This window comes from Myxine glutinosa, chromosome 3 (genome assembly GCF_964187855.1).
Source record: "Myxine glutinosa chromosome 3, kmMyxGlut1.1, whole genome shotgun sequence".
NCBI lineage: Eukaryota > Metazoa > Chordata > Myxini > Myxiniformes > Myxinidae > Myxine > Myxine glutinosa.
In genome coordinates, this window is record NC_136263.1 from 53,942,864 (window position 1) to 53,967,722 (window position 24,859).

The 24,859-nt window shown below is 45.8% G+C and overlaps 1 protein-coding gene across 5 annotated transcripts in view; it reads right to left on the reverse strand.

Annotated features, from left to right (window-relative positions):
* LOC137423556 (AT-rich interactive domain-containing protein 1B) overlaps window positions 1-16,674 on the reverse strand; it is a 127,864-nt gene extending 111,190 nt beyond the window's left edge. For all 5 annotated transcript variants that reach the window (XM_068110845.2, XM_068110841.2, XM_068110842.2 and 2 more), the window contains exons 1-2: window positions 15,535-16,674; window positions 11,051-11,230 (exon numbers count right to left, since the gene is read on the reverse strand). In XM_068110845.2, the coding sequence (XP_067966946.2) occupies window positions 11,051-11,230; window positions 15,535-16,407 (1,053 nt within the window). In that variant the 5' untranslated portion in view covers window positions 16,408-16,674. The remainder of the gene's footprint in view (window positions 1-11,050; window positions 11,231-15,534) is intronic.
* Between the last annotated feature and the right edge of the window lie 8,185 nt (window positions 16,675-24,859).

Here is a 24,859-nt window from a genome sequence, read left to right on the forward strand (position 1 = left end):
ACTTTCTACATATTTGGAACCCGGGCAACGCCGGGTACCTTTGCTTATATATATATATATATATATATATATGTATGTATGTATATATGTATATATGTATGTATGTATATATGTATATATATATATATATATATGTATGTATGTATATATGTATATATATATAAATATATATGTATGTATGTATATATGTATATATATATATGTATATATGTATATATGTATATATATATATATATATATATATATATATATATATATATATATATATATATATATATATATATATACATACAAACATACATATTTATATATATATACATATATACATACATACATATATATATATATATATATACATATATACATACATACATATATACATATATACAGTACATACATACATATATATATATATATATACATACATATATATACATATATATATATATACATATATATATATATATATACATGCATATATACATGCATATATATACATATATATATTAGGGTGGTCCAAAAATTTGAAGATTGGATTTTCATTTCTCCACAAGCCTGCCCCTATTCCTATTGAAGAAAGTAGTTTGTGGTGAATATTTGAGCTTGATTGGACAATATTGTTGACAAAATTTACTGAATAATAAGACACAGAATTTTTAGCATCATACATCAATTCATAGATAATTATCTATTTTCAATTACTCAAATTATTTATTATTGTTATTGTTGTTGTTTGTTTGTAAACTAATAAATAATTATGTACAATGTACCATTGCACAATGTACATATATGTTCAATTGTTCATTGTTCATTGTTCATTATTCAATGTTAAATCATACAGTCAAATTAAGATTAAAAACAAAACAGTAGATTAAACATTCACGTATTAATTTTACAATAAATCATTTATCGGAAAAAATAAATCATCCATCAGAAGATATAAAATATCTATCAGAGACGATAAAACAAATCTATCAGAACAATTAAAACAAAGTAAACACCAGAATACACATAATTTGAATGATTTTACGTAACATTGTGTACCCTAGTTTAGAATAGGTGCACCGTATCCCTGCATGTCGTAGGAGGCGACTAAGAGGGTTGGCGTCAGGAAGGGCATCCGGCCATAAAAACATTGCCTCAAAAAAAAGAACCATGATAATTACAACTACATATGGGCAGGGTACAGCCCGAAGTGGAGATCGGTTTCTGAGGTTTGGGACATGGAATGCAGGGACAATGACAGGGAGATCAGGAGAAGTGGTGGAAGTATTGGTCAGAAGAAGAGTGGACATATGTTGTGTGCAAGAGACGAGATGGAAGGGAAGTGGTGTGAGAATGGTGAAGGGTAGGCAGGGACAGAAATACAAGTTTGTGTGGCAAGGGTGCCCGGAGGGCGTGAATGGTGTTGGTGTCCTGTTTTCTGAGGGGTTTGTAGACAGTGTGGTGAGTGTGACTAGAGTGAGTGATCGGTTGATGATGGTGAAAATGATGATTGGAAAGCTCTTGGTGAGCGTCATCTCGGGATATGCTCCGCAGGTTGGTCGGAGCGATGAAGAGAAGGACAAGTTCTGGTGTGCGATAGAGAAGCTGATGGAAAACGTGAAAGATGAGGAAGTTGTTGTGGTAGGAGACCTAAATGTACATGTGGGAAGGAGTATGGACGGTTTTGAGGGAGTTCATGGGGGTTACGGATATGGTGTGAGAAATGGAGAAGGTGAAAGGATTTTGGAGTTTGCTGATTTGTTGATTTGTAATACTCAGTTCCAGAAAGAGGATAATAAGCTTGTTACATACACGTCAGGTGGGTCGACGACAACCGTTGACTACATGAAGGTGTGTAGGCGAGATAAGGGACACCTCCGGGACACAAGCTTGTTACATACACACAGAAGATCCCGGGGGAAGAGGCTGCTTCACAGCACCACTTGGTTGTCTGCGACATAAGGGTGAAATGTGCGAGGAGAGCTCGGCGGGTGAAGTACCAACCGAGAATGAAGGTGTGGAGGTTGAAAGAGGTGGCAGTAAGGGAGGCATTAAAAGAGAGGCTGAGTAGGGTAGAGGATGGTGTGGTTGAGCTTGAAAGTGGTTGGATGTCAATGAAAGATAGTCTGTTGGGAGCCGTTGGTGAGATATGTGGATGGACAAAAGGACCACCGAGGCACTCGGAAACATGGTGGTGGGATGATGAAGTTGGAAAGAGGATTGATGAGAAGAGGAAGAAGTTCAAGGAGTGGCAGAAGCGAAGGGTACGGGAGCAGAAAAAGCAGAGCATGAAAGTTATAAGGCAGCCAAGAAGGCTGCAAAGAAGGAGGTAGCAAGACGAATATTGGAAAGACAAAGGTGATGGCAAGTGGTAAAGCATGTGGTGAGGTGGAAAGAACTGGGAAGTGGCCATGTGCTGTGTGCAGGAAGGGTGTGGGAGTGAACTCCATTCAATGTACAATGTGCACTGAGTGGGTTCATCAAAAATGTAGTGGTCTGAGAGGGTCATTAACCAGTGTGGCAGCTACATTCAAATGTAAGGTGTGCACAGAGGGAGCTGCAGATGGAGGAAATGTTGAGTTGGATCTTGGAGACGGCATGAAGCTGGAGGGTGTGAAAACATTTTGCTACCTCGGAGACATGCTGAATGGAGAATGTGGATCAGACTCGGCAACGGTTGCTGGAGTGAGATGTGCATGGAAGAAGTTTTGGGAACTGAGTGGCGTGCTGATGAGGAGGGGAGTGTCATTGAAGCTGAAGGGAAAGGTGTATGCTGCATGTGTGAGAAGTGTTATGATTTATGGGAGCGAGACATGGGTAATGAACGTAGAGCAGCAACGAAGGCTGGAAAGGGGGGAAATGCGAATGGTTCGGTGGATGTGCGGAGTGTCGTTGAGAGAGAGGAAGACAAATGATGAATTGCGAAAGATGATGGGAATAGAGCCTGAGATTGATGCTGTGAAGAGGAACAGGTTGAGATGGTTTGGTCATATGTTGAGGAAGGATGAAAGTGACTGGTTGAGAAGAGTGATGGAAATGAATGTAGAAGGAAGTAGAGGACAGGGAAGACCAAGAAAGACTTGGCTAAAGATGGTGGAAGAAGAAATGCGAGCAAGGGGGTTAACAAGGAGAAATGCAGAAAATAGGGCAAAATGGAGAAGATTGTCATGGGGACCGCAAGGCTAACCCCTGCTCTTGCAGGGAAAATGGCCTAAAAATGCATGTTGTTGTTCTTTTTTTTTTACGTAACATTGTTTTCCGAAACTTGTGTTTCAAAACATTGCCTACTTCTTTGACAAGATGACTTTGGTTGACACTGGAAATTTTTCACGATGAAGTTTCACAACTCTCAACACAAATTGCTGCTGCTCTTCATTCTTGGTCAGAGTGTCATGGAAAGTTTGGATGAGAGCAACACCTCGCTCAGCACAGTCATTGATAACCTTCATGCTGCGTATCTTCTTCTCAAGCTCTTGGTATGAGTTGTCTGTGTTCCAGAGGTGTGGTTCCTTTTCCAGAAAACTCAGTGATACTTCTTTGTCAGACTCCGAGATGACAACACCAAATAATTCTGGAGATCGACTTGTAATGTAGGTGTCCACTGAGTCAGAAAGCCTGAAGGCTTTAGCATCTATCCTATGAAGATTGTTTGGCTTTGGAGCCCGCTTCAAGTTCTTCACCATCTTTGCCTTTGTCTCATCATCCACGCGGCTATCAAAAAGAGCTAATGCAGCAAGGTGTTCTGACAAATACCAGAGGTGTCCAGTGAATGCTTTGACAGCAGTTTCACAGACAACCATATCTGGGTAAGAATCAAGGGTTGAAAGAAGAGGCAAAGCATTGAGAGGTGCCTTTGTGGGTAGCGGCGCCTCATGCCAGAATCTCGCATACACAAGTGCAACAAAAAGAGCAATTTGTGTGATTCCCTTCAATTCACGTGATGTTAGCTTTATTTGGTCTTTGAAGAGAACCATCTTGGGAGCATACAGTGACGTGAAAAAGTAAGTACACCCCATGTAAACTTTTGACTTTTTCAACATATTTCAACATACAGCTATTTGATCTTCATTTCAACAATATTGAAAGATAAAGGTGATATAATATAACAAATATCATGAAACATTTACATTTTGTCGTCCATTGTATAATTCAAATAAACATAAATGCTAAAATCGAAAAACGAAGGTGATGGCAAGTGGTAAAGCATGTGGTGAGGTGGGAAGAACTGGGAAGTGGCCGTGTGCTGTGTGCAGGAAGGGTGTCGGAGTGAACTCCATTCAATGTACAATGTGTGCAGAGTGGGTTCATCAAAAATGTAGTGGTCTGAGAGGGTCATTAACCAGTGTGGCAGCTACATTCAAGTGTAAGGTGTGCACAGAGGGAGCTGCAGATGGAGGAAATGTTGAGTTGGATCTTGGAGACGGCGTGAAGCTGGAAGGTGTGAAAACATTTTGCTACCTCGGAGACATGCTCAATGGAGGTGGATCAGACTCGGCAACGGTTGCGAGAGTGAGATGTGCATGGAAGAAGTTTCGGGAACTGAGTGGCGTGCTGAAGAGGAGGGGAGTGTCATTGAAGCTGAAGGGAAAGGTGTATGCTGCATGTGTGAGAAGTGTTATGATTTATGGGAGCGAGACATGGGTAATGAACGTCGAGCAGCAACGATGTCTGGAAAGGGTGGAAATGTGAATGGTTCGGTGGATGAGCATAGTATCGTTGAGAAAGAGGAGGACAAATGATGAATTGCGGAAACGTCGAGCAGCAACGATGTCTGGAAAGGGTGGAAATGTGAATGGTTCGGTGGATGAGCATAGTATCGTTGAGAAAGAGGAGGACAAATGATGAATTGCGGAAAATGATGGGAATAGAGCCTGTGATGGATGCTGTGAAGAAAAACAGTTTGAGATGGTTTGGTCATGTGTTGAGGAAGGATGAAAGTGACTGGTTGAGAAGAGTGATGGAAATGAATGTAGAAGGAAGTAGAGGACGGGAAAGACTGAGAAAGACTTGGCTAAAGGTGGTGGAAGAAGAAATGCGGGCAAGGGGGTTAACAAGGGAGATTTAGAAAATAGGGCAAAATGGAGAAGATGGTCATGGGGCCCGCAAGGCCTTCCCCCGCTCTAGCAGGGAAAATGGCCTAAAATGCCTGTTGTTGGTGTTGTTGTTTGTCCCACAGTTGCCAGTGCATGTCAGGGCAGAAACTCTACCATTAATTCCAAGGAACTGTCTGTAGAACTTGAGATAGAATTGTGAGGAGGCATACATTTCGGTAAGGGTACAAAATCATTTATAGCGTGTTGAAAGTTCCCAAGAGCACAGTGAGCTCCATCATTAGAAAATGGAAAGAACATGGAACTACCGAGTCTCTTCTTAGAGCTGGCCATCCAACCAAACTGAGCAACTGGGCAAGAAGGATATTGGTCAAGGAGGTGACCAACAACCCAATGACCACTGACAGAACTACGGAGTTCCTTGGCTGAGATTGGAGAACCTCCGGAAGGACAACAATCTCTGCAGCACTTCACAAATCTCGGCTTTATGGGAGATTGGCCAGACGGAAGCCACTCCACTGAGAAAAAAAGACACATGACAGCACGACTGGAGTTTGGAAAAAGGCACTTAAAAGACTCCGAGAGCAAGAGGCAAAATATTCTGTGGTCTGATGAGACAAAAATTGAACTCTGACCTGAATGCAAAGCGCTACTTCTGGTGGAAACCGAACACAGCTCATCACCCATCTCACAAAATCCCTTCTGAAAAGCATGGTGATGACAGCATCAACCAAAGGGGATGCTTTTCAGTGGCAGGGAGACTCATGAGGATATATGAAACAATGAATGAAGCCAAATACAGGCAAATCCTTGAGGAGAACCTGCTTAAGAGAGCAAAAGACCTTAGACTGCAGCAAAGATTTACATTACAGCAGGACAATGACCCAATCATACTGCCAAAGCAACACTGGAATGGCTTCAGAACAAGAACATGAAAGTCCTTCAGTGGCCTAGCCAAAGACCAGGCTTGAATCCCATTGAGAATCTGGGGAAAGACTTGGAGATTTCTGTTCACCGAAGCTTCCCATCTAACTTGACGGAGCTTGAGTAAATCTGCAAGGAAGAATGGGCAAAACTCCCCAAATACAAATGTGCAAAAACGATACTGTAGACACACTCAAGAAGAATTGAAGCTGTAATCGCTACCAACGGTGCTTCTATGAAGTAGTGACTTGGGGGGTTGAATATTTAAATAAATTAGATATTTCTGTGTTTCATTTTTAATTATTTCATAACAATTTTTATAAAAATATTTCACTTTGACATTATGGGGTATTTATAAGTGTAGATCAGTGACAAAAAAAATCTGAATTTAATAAATTTGAAATTCAGGCTGTAACACAACAAAATGTGAAAAGGTCGAGGGGTGTGAATACTTTCTGAAGGCACTATGGAAGGACACAGAGTGAGAAGAAAGGCGTTTGGAGAGTTTACTTCAGAAATATGTTTTACAGGATACATTTTTTAAGCTGCGAAAAGGCCAACCCATGCCATAAAAGGAGGATAGCATATTTTCAAATGCGAGATATGCAAAAACAATTAGACTTCAAGGCGACATGAACCGGTATTATCACCCACTCTCCAATCTTAGCAAGGCTGAACTGTATATTCGAGAAATATTTGAAAGATTCTGATAGCATGTACTAGTTTAAATAATGTGGCATGGTGAGGAAGGAAATGAGCAATGTAATACCAAGGTTTGGTATTACATACATAAACAACAATCAAAGTTTCTTTACAATCATAAAGTTATGGCACATCCCTATATTTGGCACATCCCTAGAAACAAGTATGAGCTGGGGTTAACGTTCTGGAGTACTTGCACAGCAATATCAGGTCATAAGCAGTGGTAATTACATCAAGATAGGTTTCAGGTCATACAACTGGAAAGTTTACGGTTGGTCTTTTTTTTTTTTGCGGCACCATTTGGGACATTAAAGTCCAATTCAACTGTAAAATAACAAAGATACGACTTTGGATAATGCTACTCTGATACACCCAGATTGTTTACAAACTGTCATTTAAAGCTGGTGCAACACACCCAACACCCCACGTGTAAATGTATTCCAGGTGATAGGTTCTGCAAAGCAATAATAGATGGATGACAAACTAACAAACGGGTGAAGGGCCACGATCTGTCGATAGGGAACAAAAGCTCGAGTAAAACCGTCCCTCAACTTGTGTCTTGCACCGTTAAAGTGAAACAATGAAAAACCATCGATTGTGTTTCGCTCGAATCCCTGTGTTGTTTGACGGATCAATCAGGTTCCCCCGAGCTACCCCCTGGTGGTCCCAAACCATGATAATGGATCCATTTTCCATCAATACAAAATTTTGGAAATTTTCCTGAAGGGTGCGCTTGTATTTATTTTTTCGGATATTTCCCAGAGAAGAAGAAAAGGAAGAAGAAGAAGAAGAAGAAGAATAAGAAGAAGAAGAAGAAGAAGAAGAAGGAGAACAAGGGAGTGACAACTACTTTTCCTGACTAATCGTACTTGTGTGGATAAATCTCCAATCATTTTTACATACAGGGTCTACCTATGAGTGTAGCTAATCAATGACTGCAAAGGGATGGCTATTTGTTAGGTAAGCCAGCATTTCAAACTGTTTGAACAAACCACCTCCGCCCCTCCCTCATTCTCCATTATGCCTCTACCCTCCCATGCCAAAATTATTTCACTTCTCCCCCTGTTACTTTCATTCCTTTTCTAAATTTAGCTGAACCACCTCCCACCCCATCGTTCCCGTGCATACATAAAAAAACAAGCGGCTACAAATGGCATTTCCACGGAAACATCAAAGATGTATGGATGCGAAAGTATATTGGTGAAGATCACAGGAGGTTTCTGGCCATTCTCAGGCAAGCAGGATTAGGAACACCAATGAAGGGAATATTAGCGAGCGTAAACAAACACTCATTACAATTTTCACTAAATTTTGCATTTGACACGATTCATTTGTGAACTCTTCTCTTCAACCTCAAACTGACAAAACCAGAGCTGTGGGTGATCACTGATCAACCAATAAAGCCGATAACAACCTTCAAGGATAAATGTAAAGTGGATAAACAATAAAGCATACGCAGGAGTATGGTGGTTAGAACGTCCGCTCCGAGTCAGGACCACCGACCACCGACCTGACTGTGGTCCTGACAAACCACCGACCTGACTCCGCTCTGAGTCAGGTCGGTGGTTTGATTATTCGATTCTGATCCTACAGTCAAGTCATGCCAAAGACATTTCAAAAGGTCAAATGCTGCTTCCTCTCTTGGCACTCAGCATTTAGAGGATAGAGCATAGATAAAGCCTGTGAGTTTGCATCTCATGGTGGGGCAGAGAGGGATGGAGACTGGAGAGGAAAAAAATAAAATAATCTAAAAGACGTCAAAGATGGCGGTGCCGGCATCCAGGGTGCACCGGGAAGGCACGTAACTTCTCCCCAAGGTTACCTGTTGTGTACGGCTGAAGCAAGTCCGGTTTTGTGTCATATGTCTGTCTGCATCATGTGTGCAAGTGATTTGTGGCCCAATTTAAAAAAAAAAGAAATCAGAAACTGAACAGATTATGTCACAAAGTGAAAACTATTCACTCCACACTCAAACCACGTTCCTTATCCCCAGTGAACAATCTTTTGAAGAAGCAAGGCAAGCCCCAAAGCCACCGCACGGTGTAGTACAGCGAAGACCCGTGTGAAAGCAAATCGTGTAGAGCAGGCCTGCTTCGGGCCAGAAATGCTTGCAAACGTAACGCTAAATTCACCAACAGTACGCTTGGCTATGAGCATACAGTGACCAGGCATCGATTCGGCATTTCACAAGGTGATGCATTTATAGAGTCCTAAATGCAATAAAGAAAATTAATCATGAGGAATAAGAATTAATAAGTATCAGCCAGGATTCATTCCGAGTTTTACAAATCCCTATAGACAGGAGGCGGGAATGCAATCGCCACTGTTAACGTTTCCCTCCCTTTCGCGGCCAATCCCCAATTCAAGACCAGCCATATTTGAACAGACTCACACAGCTAAGGGTTTGCCTCGTTTCAATAAAAGCATCAATTTATAAATAACCGCTATAATCTAAAATAAGCACCGATTTTAATGTCAACCCTCCAGGTCTTCAAGAGAGCTATGCACAACCATCTCAGATCATCCCCAATTCAAACCATGATCATTTTTACCTCCGTTAACCCCACCCCTCCCCCACTGGCGGCCACCCTAATCCCTCCTATTTCCGAATTTCCACTTTTTCCTCCGGAGAGTTCCCTTCTGTATCCATATTGTCCACCCCATGCATCCTCTCCTGCCCCAATTCCTCCCCACACCCATTGTTTGTCCAAGTCTCCCTCTATCTTGGCCTTCAACTCTGCTGTTGGTGTTTTCCCCCCTCTCTCTCTGCTGTTACTTTTGTCCTGGTGCGCCCTAATCGGTTCAGTGTACTAGCACTAGCTCTTCCATGAGCCTCAACTATGCATACAAAAAAAAAATTCCATATTGGTCAGAATATTTACCTCCGCCACCAAAGGTGGATGGGAGGTTATGTTTTGACCCCTGTCTGTCTGTCTGTTTGTTTATCCGTTTGTGAACAAAATATCTCAAAACGTTGTGGACGGATTCGGACGAAATTTGGCAGAGATGTAGCGTATGTGACAAGGACGAAATGTTGGTGAAGATCCGGATTCGTATCAGGCTACTATAATTTTTTAAGTGATCCTTCACCATCGGGAGATAGGGCCAAAAACGATACATAGCAGGATATCTCAAAACGTCGTGCACAGATTTGGACAAAACTTGGTGGACCGGTTGAGAGTGTGACAAGGACAAATCGATTCAATTTTGATGAAGACCCGGATCCACACAGAACCGATTGAGTGATATGGCCAACCAGGCGGAGGTATGCTCTCTAATGAGTGCCGTTCTAGTTTGCAGTGTGCTTCCCTCTATCCCCTCGCCCTCCCCCTGTTACAACTCCCAAACTGTGGAACAATTTTAATAAAAGTCAAAAAAGCAAAGTGGAGGACAAAGAGAGAACATTTAACTTTGGAAGGGTACAGAAGAGCATTATGAAATTAATTTAATGAACAATCCGGTCTGAGAGCAGCACTAAAATGGACGAGTTAGGAACTCGAGTCAAAAGTATTGAACTAGAAATGAATATGACAAAGAGAAAATTAATGTTCAACCGCTATCCAAAAAAAGGAATCGAGATTAAAATTGTTCTTTGCAAAATTGGAGAAACCAGCCAGCGATTGCATTTACTTAAGGCAACTTGCACAAATGGATACGGATCACTTTGAAGAAGTGAAGAAGCGTACTCGAGCAGGACGGGCAGCATTTGAAATATTAAAAAGTGTCAGTTAAAGCAAACTGCCATTGTATCTGAAAATGGAATTTTACAATCAGTATGCTCTACCAGCAATGAAACATGGTCTCCAACAAGTATGGAGCAAAAATTGATCCGCAGGCGAAGAGTCGAGGGAAGATGCCGTCTTGGCACACCCAAAATGGACGAGAAGCAGAACGGGATGGATCAGACAGAAAACAATATTCCTTGATTTTTCTGCTCACAATCGCAAAAACTCAATTGGAACTGGGCCGGACAAGTAGCGAGAAACACGGACAACCGAGCCGGACAACAATAATTACAAACCGGCAACCTAAATGGCCCTGGACGGAGCAGATGGTAGACCAAAGATCAGAGGGAGAAATGAAATCGAAATATTTACTGGAGTACAATGGTCTCAAATTGCATTGAATGGGACAGAATGGATCGGGCTGGAGGAGGCCTTCACCGTGCAGTGGACTAAGTAGGCCGATCGAGTCAAGTCCAATCAAGTAACTCGAATGAGCCATGCTCCAATTATACAAACCTTAAGCCCACACTTTGCCCGTCATTCAGACACTGCAGTACCATGTTACAACCGCTCAAGATTCAAATTCGCACGACTTGTTCCTACAAAAGGCAAAGCAGTGCAATGTGCATCGGATTTGAGTGCAACATTTATACCACAACATACCTTCCTCTGAGGGTAGGCAACTGAACCGAGTCCCTGGGTGGCCGCAATGGGGAAGCGTTGTGCAGAGGGTGGACTGTAGATGGGCTGAACTGTGTATGGGTTGCCTGAGGGTAGGTAACTGGCTCCCGTCGTGCTGTACACCTGCCCACGCTTCATGGCCATAAGTTCCATGGCGCTGGTCTGGCGAGTCGTGTGTCGGGGATGTCAGGGGGGCAGAAGGGTGTGGGAAGCAGAAGAAAAATAGTGAGAAAATGGTTTTGTGATCAATTTCCAAAATGAATAAGCGATTTCATGTGCAATAACATCGAATATGCACTACCATGTGCAGCAAACGACTTCACATTGAAGAAGTATATATTTTATAAACGTGTGTATGTGTACATGTGTCCGGTGCTGCTGTCAGTCCTGTGGCAAGAATTACACTGGGTGGTTTAGCAGACAGGACACCCAGCTTAACATCCATCTGAGGGACAGCGTACTTTGTCATGGAAACCGAACTCGGACTAGACGGTTCAACGGGAAGTGAAGACCTCTGGACTGCCCATCAGGCCTTATAATCAACATAAAACACTTGCATAACGATTAATAAGCCGCTATTACCGCTATACCCTCGTGTTGGCTTAGCGGTTAGGGTGCCGGCTTAGGATACCTAGGATCCTGGGTTCGAATCCCGGTCGATCGCTGAATTAACGCCAGGGGGGTTGACTCAGCCTGTCATCCTTCCGAGGTCGGCAAATTGAGTACCAGTTCACTGGTAATTCCCTGCTTGTCGTTAAAGGCGGCAAAAAGGGTTGGCGTCAGGAAGGGCATCCGGCCGTAAAACATTGCTTCAAAAAGGGGACCGAAAAACAACAACAACCACAGTTCCCGAAAAAGGCCAACCCCCGCTTGCGGGGAAAAAATGGCCTCTAAAGGTGTTTTTTTATTTTTTTTATTACCTACTGCCCCCTTGTACAACATTTCACTGGGCAGAAGCAGTAAAACAACAATTTCCCAACATTAGTGGTTGCGAAAGGCACCACACAGTGTGCGGCTGAGTAAAGCTTCTGGAGCATTTGGAGCTAAGGGAGCGAGGAATGGCCTTGCATTAAAAATGGCTCTTTACTACAAGCGTGGTGCCAGCAATATCTCCTCTCATAAATGCCCTAACGCTGCAAAATATAACCCAAGGCGTTTAGGAACTTCTCACTCTTGTAGCATTAATGTGGTTATGGCTGTAGCTCCTCGTCGTAGGGGAAAAAACAAGTATCCGCATCACTGATGCATCTGCACACGTGCCGGAAAATACATGCGGGGCACGTCTCCAATAGGAACGAGACGTGTTGCTGGAGTTACAGGAGCTTTCAAATTAAGTATCAGTAAGAACACGACATGGTATCAAAGAATGAAAAGTAAGTGTGGAGGTGTGTGCACACACACACAGTAAAGATTCCTTGTTAAATTTCAAAGGCACCATCTATTTATTACATACTCACTAAAGGAGGCTACAATGAGACAAAAGGGAGAGAGGGAAGAGGATCAGGAAGATAAAGGAATAAGGGCAGGCAGTATGTGTGTGGAATATGTGGGGTAACATGAGGGGGCGTTCAAAAAATCCACCATTTTTTGCGTTCGCAGTGAACATGTGCCCCACGAGAGCAGGCCTTTGAGTCGGTACCCGGAACATTCGTCTCTGTGGAGTCGAATGTTCCTCATTTATAACAGCCGTGAAGGCCCCTTGAATATACAAAAATGGCGGTCCTCAAATCAGTTGCATAACACACATGAGCAATTTTTTACTTATTTATGGAGAAACAAATAAAGGAAGTGACTACCAAGTGCATAGAGAGTTAGTGACGTATACCCACTTAATTCCCGAGATATCGTATATACATGGCAACAACCCTTCAACTTAAAAAGACAACATAGTAGGAGCTCAAAATATTCCTCTTCGTCTTCTTCTTCTTTAATGCCCACAATTATAATTCCCACGTTTTGTGGGATTGGCTGCAGTACGTTTTTGGCCCAAGTCTTTCAAGAACCGGCTGGCCAGGCCTGACGCTCCACGAAGTAATTCGGGCAAGAATTTGGAATTTGTTCATGGTGCCAGCGATTGCTCACCTATTCTTCACAAAGGACACCATGGGATCTTTAACGTCCACCAGCTAAAGTCAACCGACGAGGCGCCCAGTTTAACGTCCATCGGAGGGACACATCGATGAATCACTCTGCCTGTGAGACACCAGGATGGCAGTTTATAGCTGGGCTGAGATTCAAACCCAGGCCAGACAGCTTAGAAGCGAGTGAGCAAACCTCTAAGCCATCCTGCCGGCCCAGTAGGAGGTGAAAATAGTAATGGGAAATGCAAGAGAACCTGGAACAATAAAGCAGACGAGCCGGACCTTTTGAGAAGCACATCAAACAGGGAATTTTTGTGCTTGAATCACTTCCAACCACCGTGAGGCATGTCTGCGTTCTCTTGCAGCGTGGTACAGTACGTGCAGATTCCCCGAGAACTCAAAATGCACGGTCTAATAAGACTCGAACTGGGTTGTCTCTCCTACCTACCGTTCTCATCCTTTCCGAAGTACGTGGTGGCATTTACTAGAATGTGTGGATCAACATGGAGTAATTCAATCAACTAAAACCACGTGCCCCTTCTGTCGGGTCATCAGCAAGCTAACGAACCAGGTACGAGCTGCCGACGACGTCTTATGGCTTATGGTGAAACCTTCCAAGGCATGTGAAATGAGTGCATGGGATAAACAGTAGGAATGTTCTCCCGGAACGAGCACAGTGGAACACTGGAACAGTCCGTCACAGGCACATGGAGCAACGGGCATCTTCTTGCACAGGTTCAATATATGCTGATTTGCACACGATTTTAGTGTGTTCCACGTAGGATTATTCCCAGACAAACTTTGTTTGAGACCTCGAATCTTGTATTTATCGGTCGTACACGCTCATGTCACAAGTTCGGCTGAAACGTGATCACAAGCTCGTGAGCAATGGAGTCGCTTCAGAAAGTTACAGGTACCCAGTCAGCAATTTTGCAGAAGTTAATCGATGCCACACTTTTAGTTTACTTTCAAACTTGCCCACGGGTAAACCTTCTTGGATAAACTCACTTTTTGCAACGGCCTCAATTATATCCGCCTTCTCGTCGACCGGAGAAAGTGTTTGGCTCAAGTCCTTCACCAACTGCAAAGGCATCGAGTTTGACCAAAGGTGACTTTCGACAGCAGGAATTTGTAACCTGGCCAAGGTGCCGGTGATAACTGGTCTATTATTCACGAAAGACAACGTGGGATCTTTCACGTCCACCAGCTGATGCCAGCAGACAGGACACCCGGACTTAACGTCCATGTAAAGGATGGCACACATAATGACGCAACCTCCTGCCTGCAAAGCACCAATCGGACAGTCTATAGTCCGGTCGAGATTCAAACTCAAACTAGACAGCTCAAAGGTAAGTGCACTACCTCAGCACCACGCCACCAGACTATCCCCAGAAATAAAGAAAAACAAGAGCGAGAATTGCTTTGCAATACATGCCCCCTACCAGTGCCATTTTCTAAGTCCAAAAAGGGCATAACTCCATGAAAAATTGACAAAACGCCCTGAAACTCGAACTTGTTCTGTGTCTCATCAAAATAAAGCCATGTACAAAGTTTCAGTTGAATATGTTGAAGGGTAAGGGGGAAAAAAGTCCGAAAAACCACAGGTGGGACGGACGGGCAGACAGACAGAGAGCAAACCCTTAGTCCCCTCTGGCGAAACCGGTAGGGGACTAATAAAAGCAAGCTGTCAAAGTGGAGGGCACCACGTCGCAAATCCGCCAGTCAATTCAGTCACACCACGACAGCGAGATTTAACCTCACTCCAGGACAAAATAATGAAGAAATGAACATTCGAGCAGCTCAAGCAAACACCGCAAAAGCCACGACCCGGATCAAAGCTTCTGGAAGAGACAAGATTGCGACGGTACCGGCACTTGAACCATGACCGAACATGAGGTGCATGTGAAGTCCAGGCCACAAAAGTGCTGAAGACCACCTAGGGCCTTGGGGCCTAGCCTAAGGGATGCTGGAACAGTTCAGAGTTCAGTATATTGATCTGATCACCAGGAGAAGTGATGGAATACAACATGGAGAAAAGAGAAGACATGTTGGGTGCCCGTAGTCAAATATACCACTTGTGTGCCATCAGGAGCTTTACCACGTACCACACACAGGACATTCCAGAAAATTCCCCAGCCATTTATTGGCAAGACCTTGTGGATAATGCAAGGGTGATACTGATACTACGGTAGGACATCGATATGTACCGACACCTGCCGTCTTGACTCGGAGCCCCAAAAAAGGACCATGAGACACGGCCATGGTCTCCATGAAGCGGGTTTGAGAGAGGGCGTTTCATTGTGGTACCAAGAGGATCAATCAGGAAACTGTACACCCATCATATGGCAAATAAAAGGTCAAAAGGTCAACACCTATCTATCTCACCTGCCCACGAGAAAGACCTTGCCCAGAGCTGCCAGGACTCAGGGTCGGCTGAATCCGCTGCTGCTGAGTTGGCCACGATTGTCCAGAAAACTGGAGGGCCTCGGAAGCCTTGCTTCCAGACGCAGAGGGACCAGGGGGGCCACCACCAGCCCCACCACCACCAAGTACATAATCCCCATGTCCAGGAGTTGTAAAATAACCATAATTCCGTGCAGGACTAGATGCAGTCAAAAGGTGGTTGAGGGTCGGCGTCGCTCCCGAGGGAACCAACGAATTCCCATGACCGACGAATCGATGCAGTTGCTGCTGTTGGTGAGGATGGGCTGGTTGGTGTTGCTGTTGTTGTTGTTGATGGTGGTGGAGGTGACGATATTGATGTTGTTGGAGACCGTAACTAGATGCGAGCAATCCTTGCTTTCCGGAAGCAAAACTACCTGACATCCCAGACGCGGGGCCACCACCCCCACCGTAAACACCACCAAGCGCCGAGTGTCCCACGGGCACGCCAGTCCTGCCAGCCTCGTACACCTTGGGCCCGTAGCCTCGCAAAGCAGCGAGCTGGGCCGCCTGTAGTCGCGGCCCGTCCGCCAACCAGCACACTCCGCCGTCCCGGTGCGAGTTGAGGCCGCTTTGTTGTCCGCCATGTTGCTCGGAACCTCCGCGGAAACCGAGCGGACCTCCGGCCGCGGACCCCGGCAGGGCCTCCAGCCCTGGCCCGCACGATGCCCGCTCGGCCTCGGACGCATCGCGGAGTTCCCGGATGCCCGCGGACTCCCTGCCGCTGGGCTCCGAGTGTCGGGTCTCTCCCGACGGGCCCTTAGAAGCCGCGTCGGCCTCCCGAGCCGATAGCACGGGCCCGACGTGCGCGGCCATGACGGGGCTTTCACGGCTCCGGGCTATCTCCGGACCTCTTTCTGCGCCTCATCAGCCCCTCGTCCAGTTCCCTGATTTCTCGCTGCTCTTCAGCGCCAATAGTTACCGATATCGGCTGCGCTTCCACTCGCAACCACGAATATCACGGCCACCACCACCACCACCACCTTCTCCTTCTTCTTCTCCTCCCTCTTCTTCTTCTCCCTCTACTTCTCCTCCTCGTCCTCCTCGTCGTCCTCTTCCTTCTTCTCCTTCTCCTGTTTGTCCTCTAGTCTCCTCTCGCTCTCCTCCCCCTCTCTTCCTCCTCCTCCCACTTCCCACCACTACTCTCTCCATCATTACTCCCTCTCCACAACCACTCTCCAAATCACGACTCCCACCCTTCCACAATTATCTCCACCACTCTCTCCTGATAACAACCACCCTCTCCATCACCACTCACTCTTCACGACCACTTCTCCAACACTACACCCTCCTCACCACTACTCAATCACGACTCGAACTCCACAGATTGATTCCCTATGTCACTACTCCCTTAATCCACCACAGTTATCTCCACCAGAATATATCCATCATCATGACCTCAACTTCTGTCACAACAAGTCACTACTTCCGCCCCACCACTACCACCACCTCCTGCTTCTCATTTCCATCACTTCAGCTGTTTTACATCATTTTATTGTCACCATTCACCTGTCATCCATAACACTTCCAGCTTACACAACCCCTTATGCTCCCTGTCAACCATCAATCTTCCAGCGTACACACTCCCTTCTGCTCACTATAAAGCATCAATCTTCCAGCTTACACACTTCCTGATGCTCACTATCAACCATCAATCTTCCAGCTTACACACGTCCTTATGCTCACTACCAACCGTCAATCTTCCAGCTTACACACTACACGTCCTTATGCTCACTACCAACCGTCAATCTTCCAGCTTACACACTTCCTTATGCTCACTATCAAGCATCAATCTTCCAGCTTACACACTTCCTTATGCTCACTATCAACCATCAATCTTCCAGCTTACACACGTCCTTATGCTCATTACCAACCGTCAATCTTCCAGCTTACACACTTATTTATGCTCACCATCAACCATCAATATTCTCGCTTACACACTTCCTTATGCTCACTATCAACCATCAATATTTTAGCTTACATACTCCCTCTGCTCACTGGCAACCATCACACTTCCAGCTTACACACTCCCTTTTGCTCACTGTCAACCATCACACTTCCAGCTTACACACTCCCTTCTGCTCACTGTCAACCATCAATCTTCCAGCTTACACACTTCCTTATGCTCACTACCAACCGTCAATCTCCCAGCTTACACACGTCCTTATACTCACTATCAACCATCAATCTTACAGCTTACACACTTCCTTCTGCTCACTATCAACCATCAATCTTCCAGCTTACACACTTCCTTATGCTCACGTTCAACCATCAATCTTCCAGCTTACACACGTCCTTATGCTCACTACCAACCATCAATCTTCCAGCTTACACGCATCCTTATGCTCACTACCAACCGTCAATCTTCCAGCTTACACACTTCCTTATGCTCACTATCAAGCATCAATCTTCCAGCTTACACACTTCCTTATGCTCACTATCAACCATCAATCTTCCAGCTTACACACGTCCTTATGCTCACTACCAACCGTCAATCTTCCAGCTTACACACTTATTTATGCTCACCATCAACCATCAATATTCTCGCTTACACACTTCCTTATGCTCACTATCAACCATCAATATTTTAGCTTACATACTCCCTCTGCTCACTGGCAACCATCACACTTCCAGCTTACACACTCCCTTTTGCTCACTGTCAACCATCACACTTCCAGCTTACACACTCCCTTCTGCTCACTGTCAACCATCAATCTTCCAGCTTACACACTTCCTTATGCTCACTACCAACCGTCAATCTCCCAGCTTACACACGTCCTTATGCTCACTATCAACCATCAATCTTACAGCTTACACACTTCCTTCTGCTCACTATCAACCATCAATCTTCCAGCTTACACACTTCCTTATGCTCACGTTCAACCATCAATCTTCCAGCTTACACACGTCCTTATGCTCACTACCAACCGTCAATCTTCCAGCTTACACGCGTCCTTATGCTCACTACCAACCGTCAATCTTCCAGCTTACACACTTCCTTATGCTCACTATCAAGCATCAATCTTCCAGCTTACACACTTCCTTATGCTCACTATCAACCATCAATCTTCCAGCTTACACACGTCCTTATGCTCACTACCAACCGTCAATCTTCCAGCTTACACACTTATTTATGCTCACCATCAACCATCAATATTATCGCTTACACACTTCCTTATGCTCACTATCAACCATCAATATTTTAGCTTACATACTCCCTCTGCTCACTGGCAACCATCACACTTCCAGCTTACACACTCCCTTTTGCTCACTGTCAACCATCACACTTACAGCTTACACACTTCCTTCTGCTCACTATCAACCATCAATCTTCCAGCTTACACACTCCCTTCTGCTCACGATCTATCATCAAGCTTCCAGCTTACATACTTCCTTATGCTCACTATCAACCATCGATCTTCTAGCTTACACACTCCCTTCTGCTCACTGTCAACAATCACACTTCCAGCTTACACACTCCCTTCTACTCACTGTCAACCATCAATCATTCCACCTTACACAATCCCTTATGCTCACTGGCAACCATCACTAATCCATTAACACTTCCTTATACAGCAAACCACAACCAATTCCTCACCAAAGCCTCACCATATCTGTAATCAATACTTCTTTAACCAACGATACAAGCCTGATATTGGCTTAATGTTTAAGGTGGCTGGTTTGAGATTTTAAGGTCCTGAGTTTGAACCCTTGTCATGTCGTTGAATTAACACCAGATGGGTTGATTCAGCCTGTCACCCTTCCGAGGTAGGCAAAATGAGTACCAGCTTACGAGTTTATTGAGAGGTATTGCATCAGCGGTAGCCACGCCCCCAGAAAATGCTGCACATGGTGCAGCAGTCACATGCTGCACACGAACCACCCACCAAAGATACTGTCTATCTTATAGTCAGGCAGCTTGGCAAATGGATGTGTACGTTCTGGATAAAAGTGCTAAATTTTCCCCACATGCTACCCATAGCTTTAGCTTTCCATTTTTGGTAGAAAACACTTCCTCCAAATACATTATGGTGGCCATCTTGGATTTTCAAAATGGCGCCATGTAAAAACATATCTATCAATATCTCAGCTTCTAAGCCAGTTAGGATCATAATCTCGGTGTCTAAAATGTAATGAAATTGTGTCTAAGTTGAATTTAAAGTAAATTGCTCTCTCTCATGCACAGTTTTATCCCTTCTCGTCTTCAGTTGTCATACCCTTCCTCCCATCCATGGTACACGGAATCTTGTGGTGAGGCTATTGCCCAGAAACAACTTGCTTTCGTCTCCTGGAAAGCAAATCCAACGGAAGGAAATCTCATTTCCTTTCACAAAGCCCGAAACAAGTGTGTGTCCACCCTCAGGAGAGCCAGGAAACAATATCTCTCCGTCCTCAGGACCGAACTCTCTTATCTGTCTCCCTCTTCCAAATCCTGGTGGCGTCTGGTAAAATCTGTTTCTGGTGTTTGTTCCCCCTCCATCCCCTCCCTCACCTTAAATGGCCACACGGCTGACTCCGCACGTGAAAAAGCCGAATGCCTCAACTCTGTGTTTGCCTCTAAATCTTGTGTCCCAAACCCATCCCTCTCTGTACCCACCGTACCCAGTCGTACCCAGCTGCTCCTGGACTCTGTGTCCTTTCCTCCTGACAAGGTGGAAAAGTGTCTGTCAACCCTCGAACCTGATTCTGCAACTGGACCTGACGGCATCAGCCCACGGGTCCTAAAATCATGTTCTTCCGCTCTTTCACTCCCTCTCTCTGTTCTCTTCACCCTCTCTTTTGCTCAAGGTCATCTTCCATCTGCTTGGAAATCTGCCAACATCACCGCTTTGCACAAAAAAGGTGCAAAAACAGATCCCAGCAACTACAGACCAATCAGCCTTCTCCCAATTATCAGCAAGGTCATGGAATCCATCATTGCTTCAGATATGAAATCTTTCCTCTTCTCCAATGGCTTGATCCCTGATCATCAATTTGGTTTCAGACCTGGACACTCCACTCTGGACATGCTGCTTCTGCTTTCTCAACAATGGATGGAGGTCCTCAATGCCAAACAGGAAATTAGAGCAGTCTTCCTTGACATATCACGTGCCTTCGATACAGTCTGGCACCCCGCTCTGCTCACCAAACTCTCCTCTTTTGGTATCCATGGAAATCTCCACGCATGGCTGGCAGACTTCCTCTCTAGTCGTAGTCAACGTGTGGCCCTGAATGGGTTTCTCTCATCTCCTCTTCCTGTTCAGGCTGGAGTTCCCCAAGGCAGTGTTCTGGGCCCTGTGCTTTTTCTGGTCTTCATCAATGATCTCTCTGACTCTCTTGAAAATCCTCTCTATCTCTTTGCTGACGACTCTACTCTCTGTCGCTCCATTCTTCATCCCTCAGATCGGCAGTCTGCAGCCTCCTCACTCTCTGCAGACCTTGACAAAATCACAGACTGGGCAAACAAGTGGAACATGTCTTTCAATCCTGACAAATCTCACACTCTTACGATGTCTCTCCGAAAAGACCGACTGGACAACCCTCCCATCCACTTTCTGAATAATCCTCTCCAAGAGGTTCTGTCACTCAAGCTTTTGGGTATCACTATCTGCCATGATCTTTCCTGGAAAAACCACATTTCAAATCTGGCCTCCAAAGCCAGTCGCCGACTGGGCATCCTCCGTCGTGCGAAGTCCTTCCTTGGCACACCTGAGCTCCTCACCACATACAAGGTTTTCATCCGCAGCTCAATGGAATACTGCTCTCCCCTCTGGGCTGGTGCTCCTGCCTCACACCTAGCTCGCCTTCGCGCTGTTGAAACCAAAGCATTCAGAATCATTGGAATCTCCCGCGATGAAGCTAACTCCAAGGGCCTCTCACTCACTCACCGCAGGCAGGTTGGTGGTCTTTCCGTCTTCTACCGACTCCTCTCTGGCCTTGCCCCCCCAGCTCTCTCTGGGCTCTGTCCCGCAAATATTCCTACAGGTCGCACAAGATCTGCCTGCAACCCTCTTTTGGTTAAACTGCCAAAATCAAGACTCTCTGCTCACCTTCACTCCTTCATTCCTCTTTTCTCCCGCCTCTGGAACAAACTCCCTCACTCTCTTCAATCCCACTCCACCCTCCAAGTCTTTAAAACAGCTGTTCACCACCATCTCTTATCTTCCCCCATCCAAAACCTTGATCTTTTCTACCCCCGCTAATTTCACCCCAATTCCCCTTTTTGAAATACCAACTTCTGTCCTGGAAGTCCTTGGTGTCCTTGTGCTTTATACTTCTCCCTCCCCCCCCCCCCCCCTTCCCATGCCTTCTCCCCCCGGGCCCTCTCCCTTCCACACATCTCCCTGCTCTCGGATGTTGTGTTTGTGTGCTTCCCCTTTTCTCCCCATCTTGTCTTCCGCTCCCTCTTTTTGTGTATTTTTTTTGTCTGGTCGATTTGTTTGTGAAGTAAATGTTAGCTCTTTCACGAGCCTCGATTCAGTATACAAAAAAACCAAAAAAAAAACCCAGGTGCTATGCTGCCTCTGACCACTGAGGGGCTCCCATAAGAACTCGGACGGACAGCGCTCTGATCATTCCTGTGACATTTATTCTGTGTGGTGTAGTGCATACTCAGATGGTGCGTATTACTAGATTTTCCAGGCTTGCTTGTACTAATTGCAACTCCATCATTACTTCTATGATTACTGTATACTGATATGATGCTTGTTGATTTCTTGCAGGTGTTGCTAGAGATCGATTCTGAATTAAACTCACTATTGGGACAATGTTGTAGATCTGATTCTTACCAAAATTAATTCAGAATCTTCTCTTGGTCTTGAACGAGATCATCATGACTCACAAGCTCATACAAGTTCCGATCTTTGGAGCGGACCCCCAGGCGCCGGACGCGTCTGCTCAACTACTTCACTGGCTGAAGCTACTGACCAGCCATCTGGACGCTCAGGAGGAACTCAAAGATGTCACCAAACTGGTGGTGCTGCATTCCAGAGTGAACCATAAAGTGTACACGTATATATCCCAGTGTGGAACGTACGATACTGCTGTGGGAGAAATGAGACGTATTTACCTCACAACTCGGAGCGTGGTCTATACTCGATATCTGCTCGCGTCTCGGCGACAGGAACCCTCGGAGACCATCCACCAGTTCATTCAAGACCTCCGCCGGTTAGTGAAGGACTGTACTAATGAAACACGCACACATCCACAAGTCTGTGATGATCTTGTGTGGGATTCTTTTGTTTCTGGGATTCGGTCTCCAATCATCAGACAGAGATTACTTGAAGAGGAAGGTTTGACACTAGAAAAGGCTCATCGACTATCCCTCCTGTACAATGAAGCACAGGTACAAGCCGACGCGTATGACTGCCCATACATCACTGCAGGATTAACCGGAGCGACACGACCGGAGAGAGCAACCGCCGAGCAAGCGGATGCTGCATCTTCGCCGGAATCGGAGACAACCGATGCTCTCGAGGACCTCGACCCGAGTGTGACAGCGGCCGCCGCTGCCGGACCCAAGGCCGGAAGTAACGCTAAGTGCTTTTTCTGCGGGAACCAGAACCATCTAAGGTCAGTTTGTCCGGCTAAAGAGGCGACGTGTCATTCGTGTTCTCGGAAAGGTCACTTTGCAAAGGTTTGTCGTTCATCCCGGGGCCGGCGAACTCGCTCGACGCTGAATGTGCTTCTCTCTCTGCCCGAGAAACAACGGCGCCTCGCGCGGCTTTGATTGGAATCGCCCCTCTCCGTGGGCCCCGCGCTGAGCACTCAACCTTGAAGAGGCTCACCGCGCCGACTAAACAAGTGGGGCAATCACAACTGTACGCGGCTCGACCGTCCTTGACGGGAATTCTTCATCTCCCAGCCCACACCCGGGTTTGGCTTCACGAACGGCGCAAGCTTGCGTCGGATCTCCGCGCGTGGCTCGAGCGCCCTCTAGCGACGGCTCGACCGACCCACGATTGACTTTGACTACACGAAAGAGGGGATCTCCGAGCGTGGCTCAAGCGCCCTCTAGCGACGGCTCGACCGACCCACGATCGACTTTTACTACACCAAAGAGGGGATCTCCGTTCGTGGCTCGAGCGCCCTCTAGCGACGGCTCGACCGACCCACGATCGACTTTGACTACACGAAAGAGGGGATCTCCGCGCGTGGCTCGAGCGCCCTCTAGCGACGGCTCGACCGACCCACGATCAACTTCAACTGCACGGAAGACGTTAGCGGGCATCAGATCCACACGCGAGGCTCGAGCACCCCCTCTCGACGACACGACATCTGCAGGGCCACCTGGCCTGTCCAGCGCTGTTATTCCACTCATGATTGAAGGGGAAAATGCAAATGCCTTAATCCACACGGGATCCACTGATAGTTATGTCGAGTTACGACTTGTTCAGAAGCATGGCTGGCCAATTCTCGGGGCAACACGCAGAATCTTCATGGCTTCTCAAGGGCTATGGCTCCGCACTCGGGGGGAATGTCGACTGAAGCTTGTGATTAAAGGTCGAATGTTTCCGGATGTGCATTTAATGGTCTTACCAGCATTATGTGCAGAAGTTTTGCTGGGACACGATTTTCTCCGGCAACATGGGCGTTTGGAAATGGAATTTGGTGGTGCTGATACTCTTGCTGTGTGTGCTCTTGCAGGGATGGAAATTGAACCACTATCGCTGTTTCCCAATACGACTACTGACTGTACACCGGTTGCCGTTAAATCGCGACGCTACTCACGGGCTGACACGCAATTCATTGCTGAAGAGACTGCACAGCTATTAAAGGAAGGTATCATTGAACCTAGTCGATCGCCTTGGCGGGCCCAAGTTTTGGTGGTTCAAACGAATCGCACCGCAAACTCATGGTAATCGACTATTCGCAGACTATTAATCGGTTTACCCAATTGGACGCCTACCCACTCCCAGGAATGGATTCTCTGGTACGACAGGTGGCACAGTACTCGGTATATAGCACTCTAGATCTACGTAGCGTGGATCATCAGATTCCAATCTCCGAGGCAGATCGCATCTACACTGGGTTTGAATCCGGACAAAGGTTGTACCAGTTCACCCGGCTGCCTTTCACGGTCACGAATGGGGTTTTTGCTTCCAAAGGGCCATGGACGACCTCATTGCTAAGGAGAATTTAACCGATGTCTTTGTTTATCTGGATAATCTCACGGTTTGTGGGTACGACAAAGAATATCATGATGGTAATCTGAAGCGCTTCCTCGAGGTTGCGCACAAGTATCGACTGACTATGAACAAGGCTAAATGCCACTATTCGGCTCAAACGA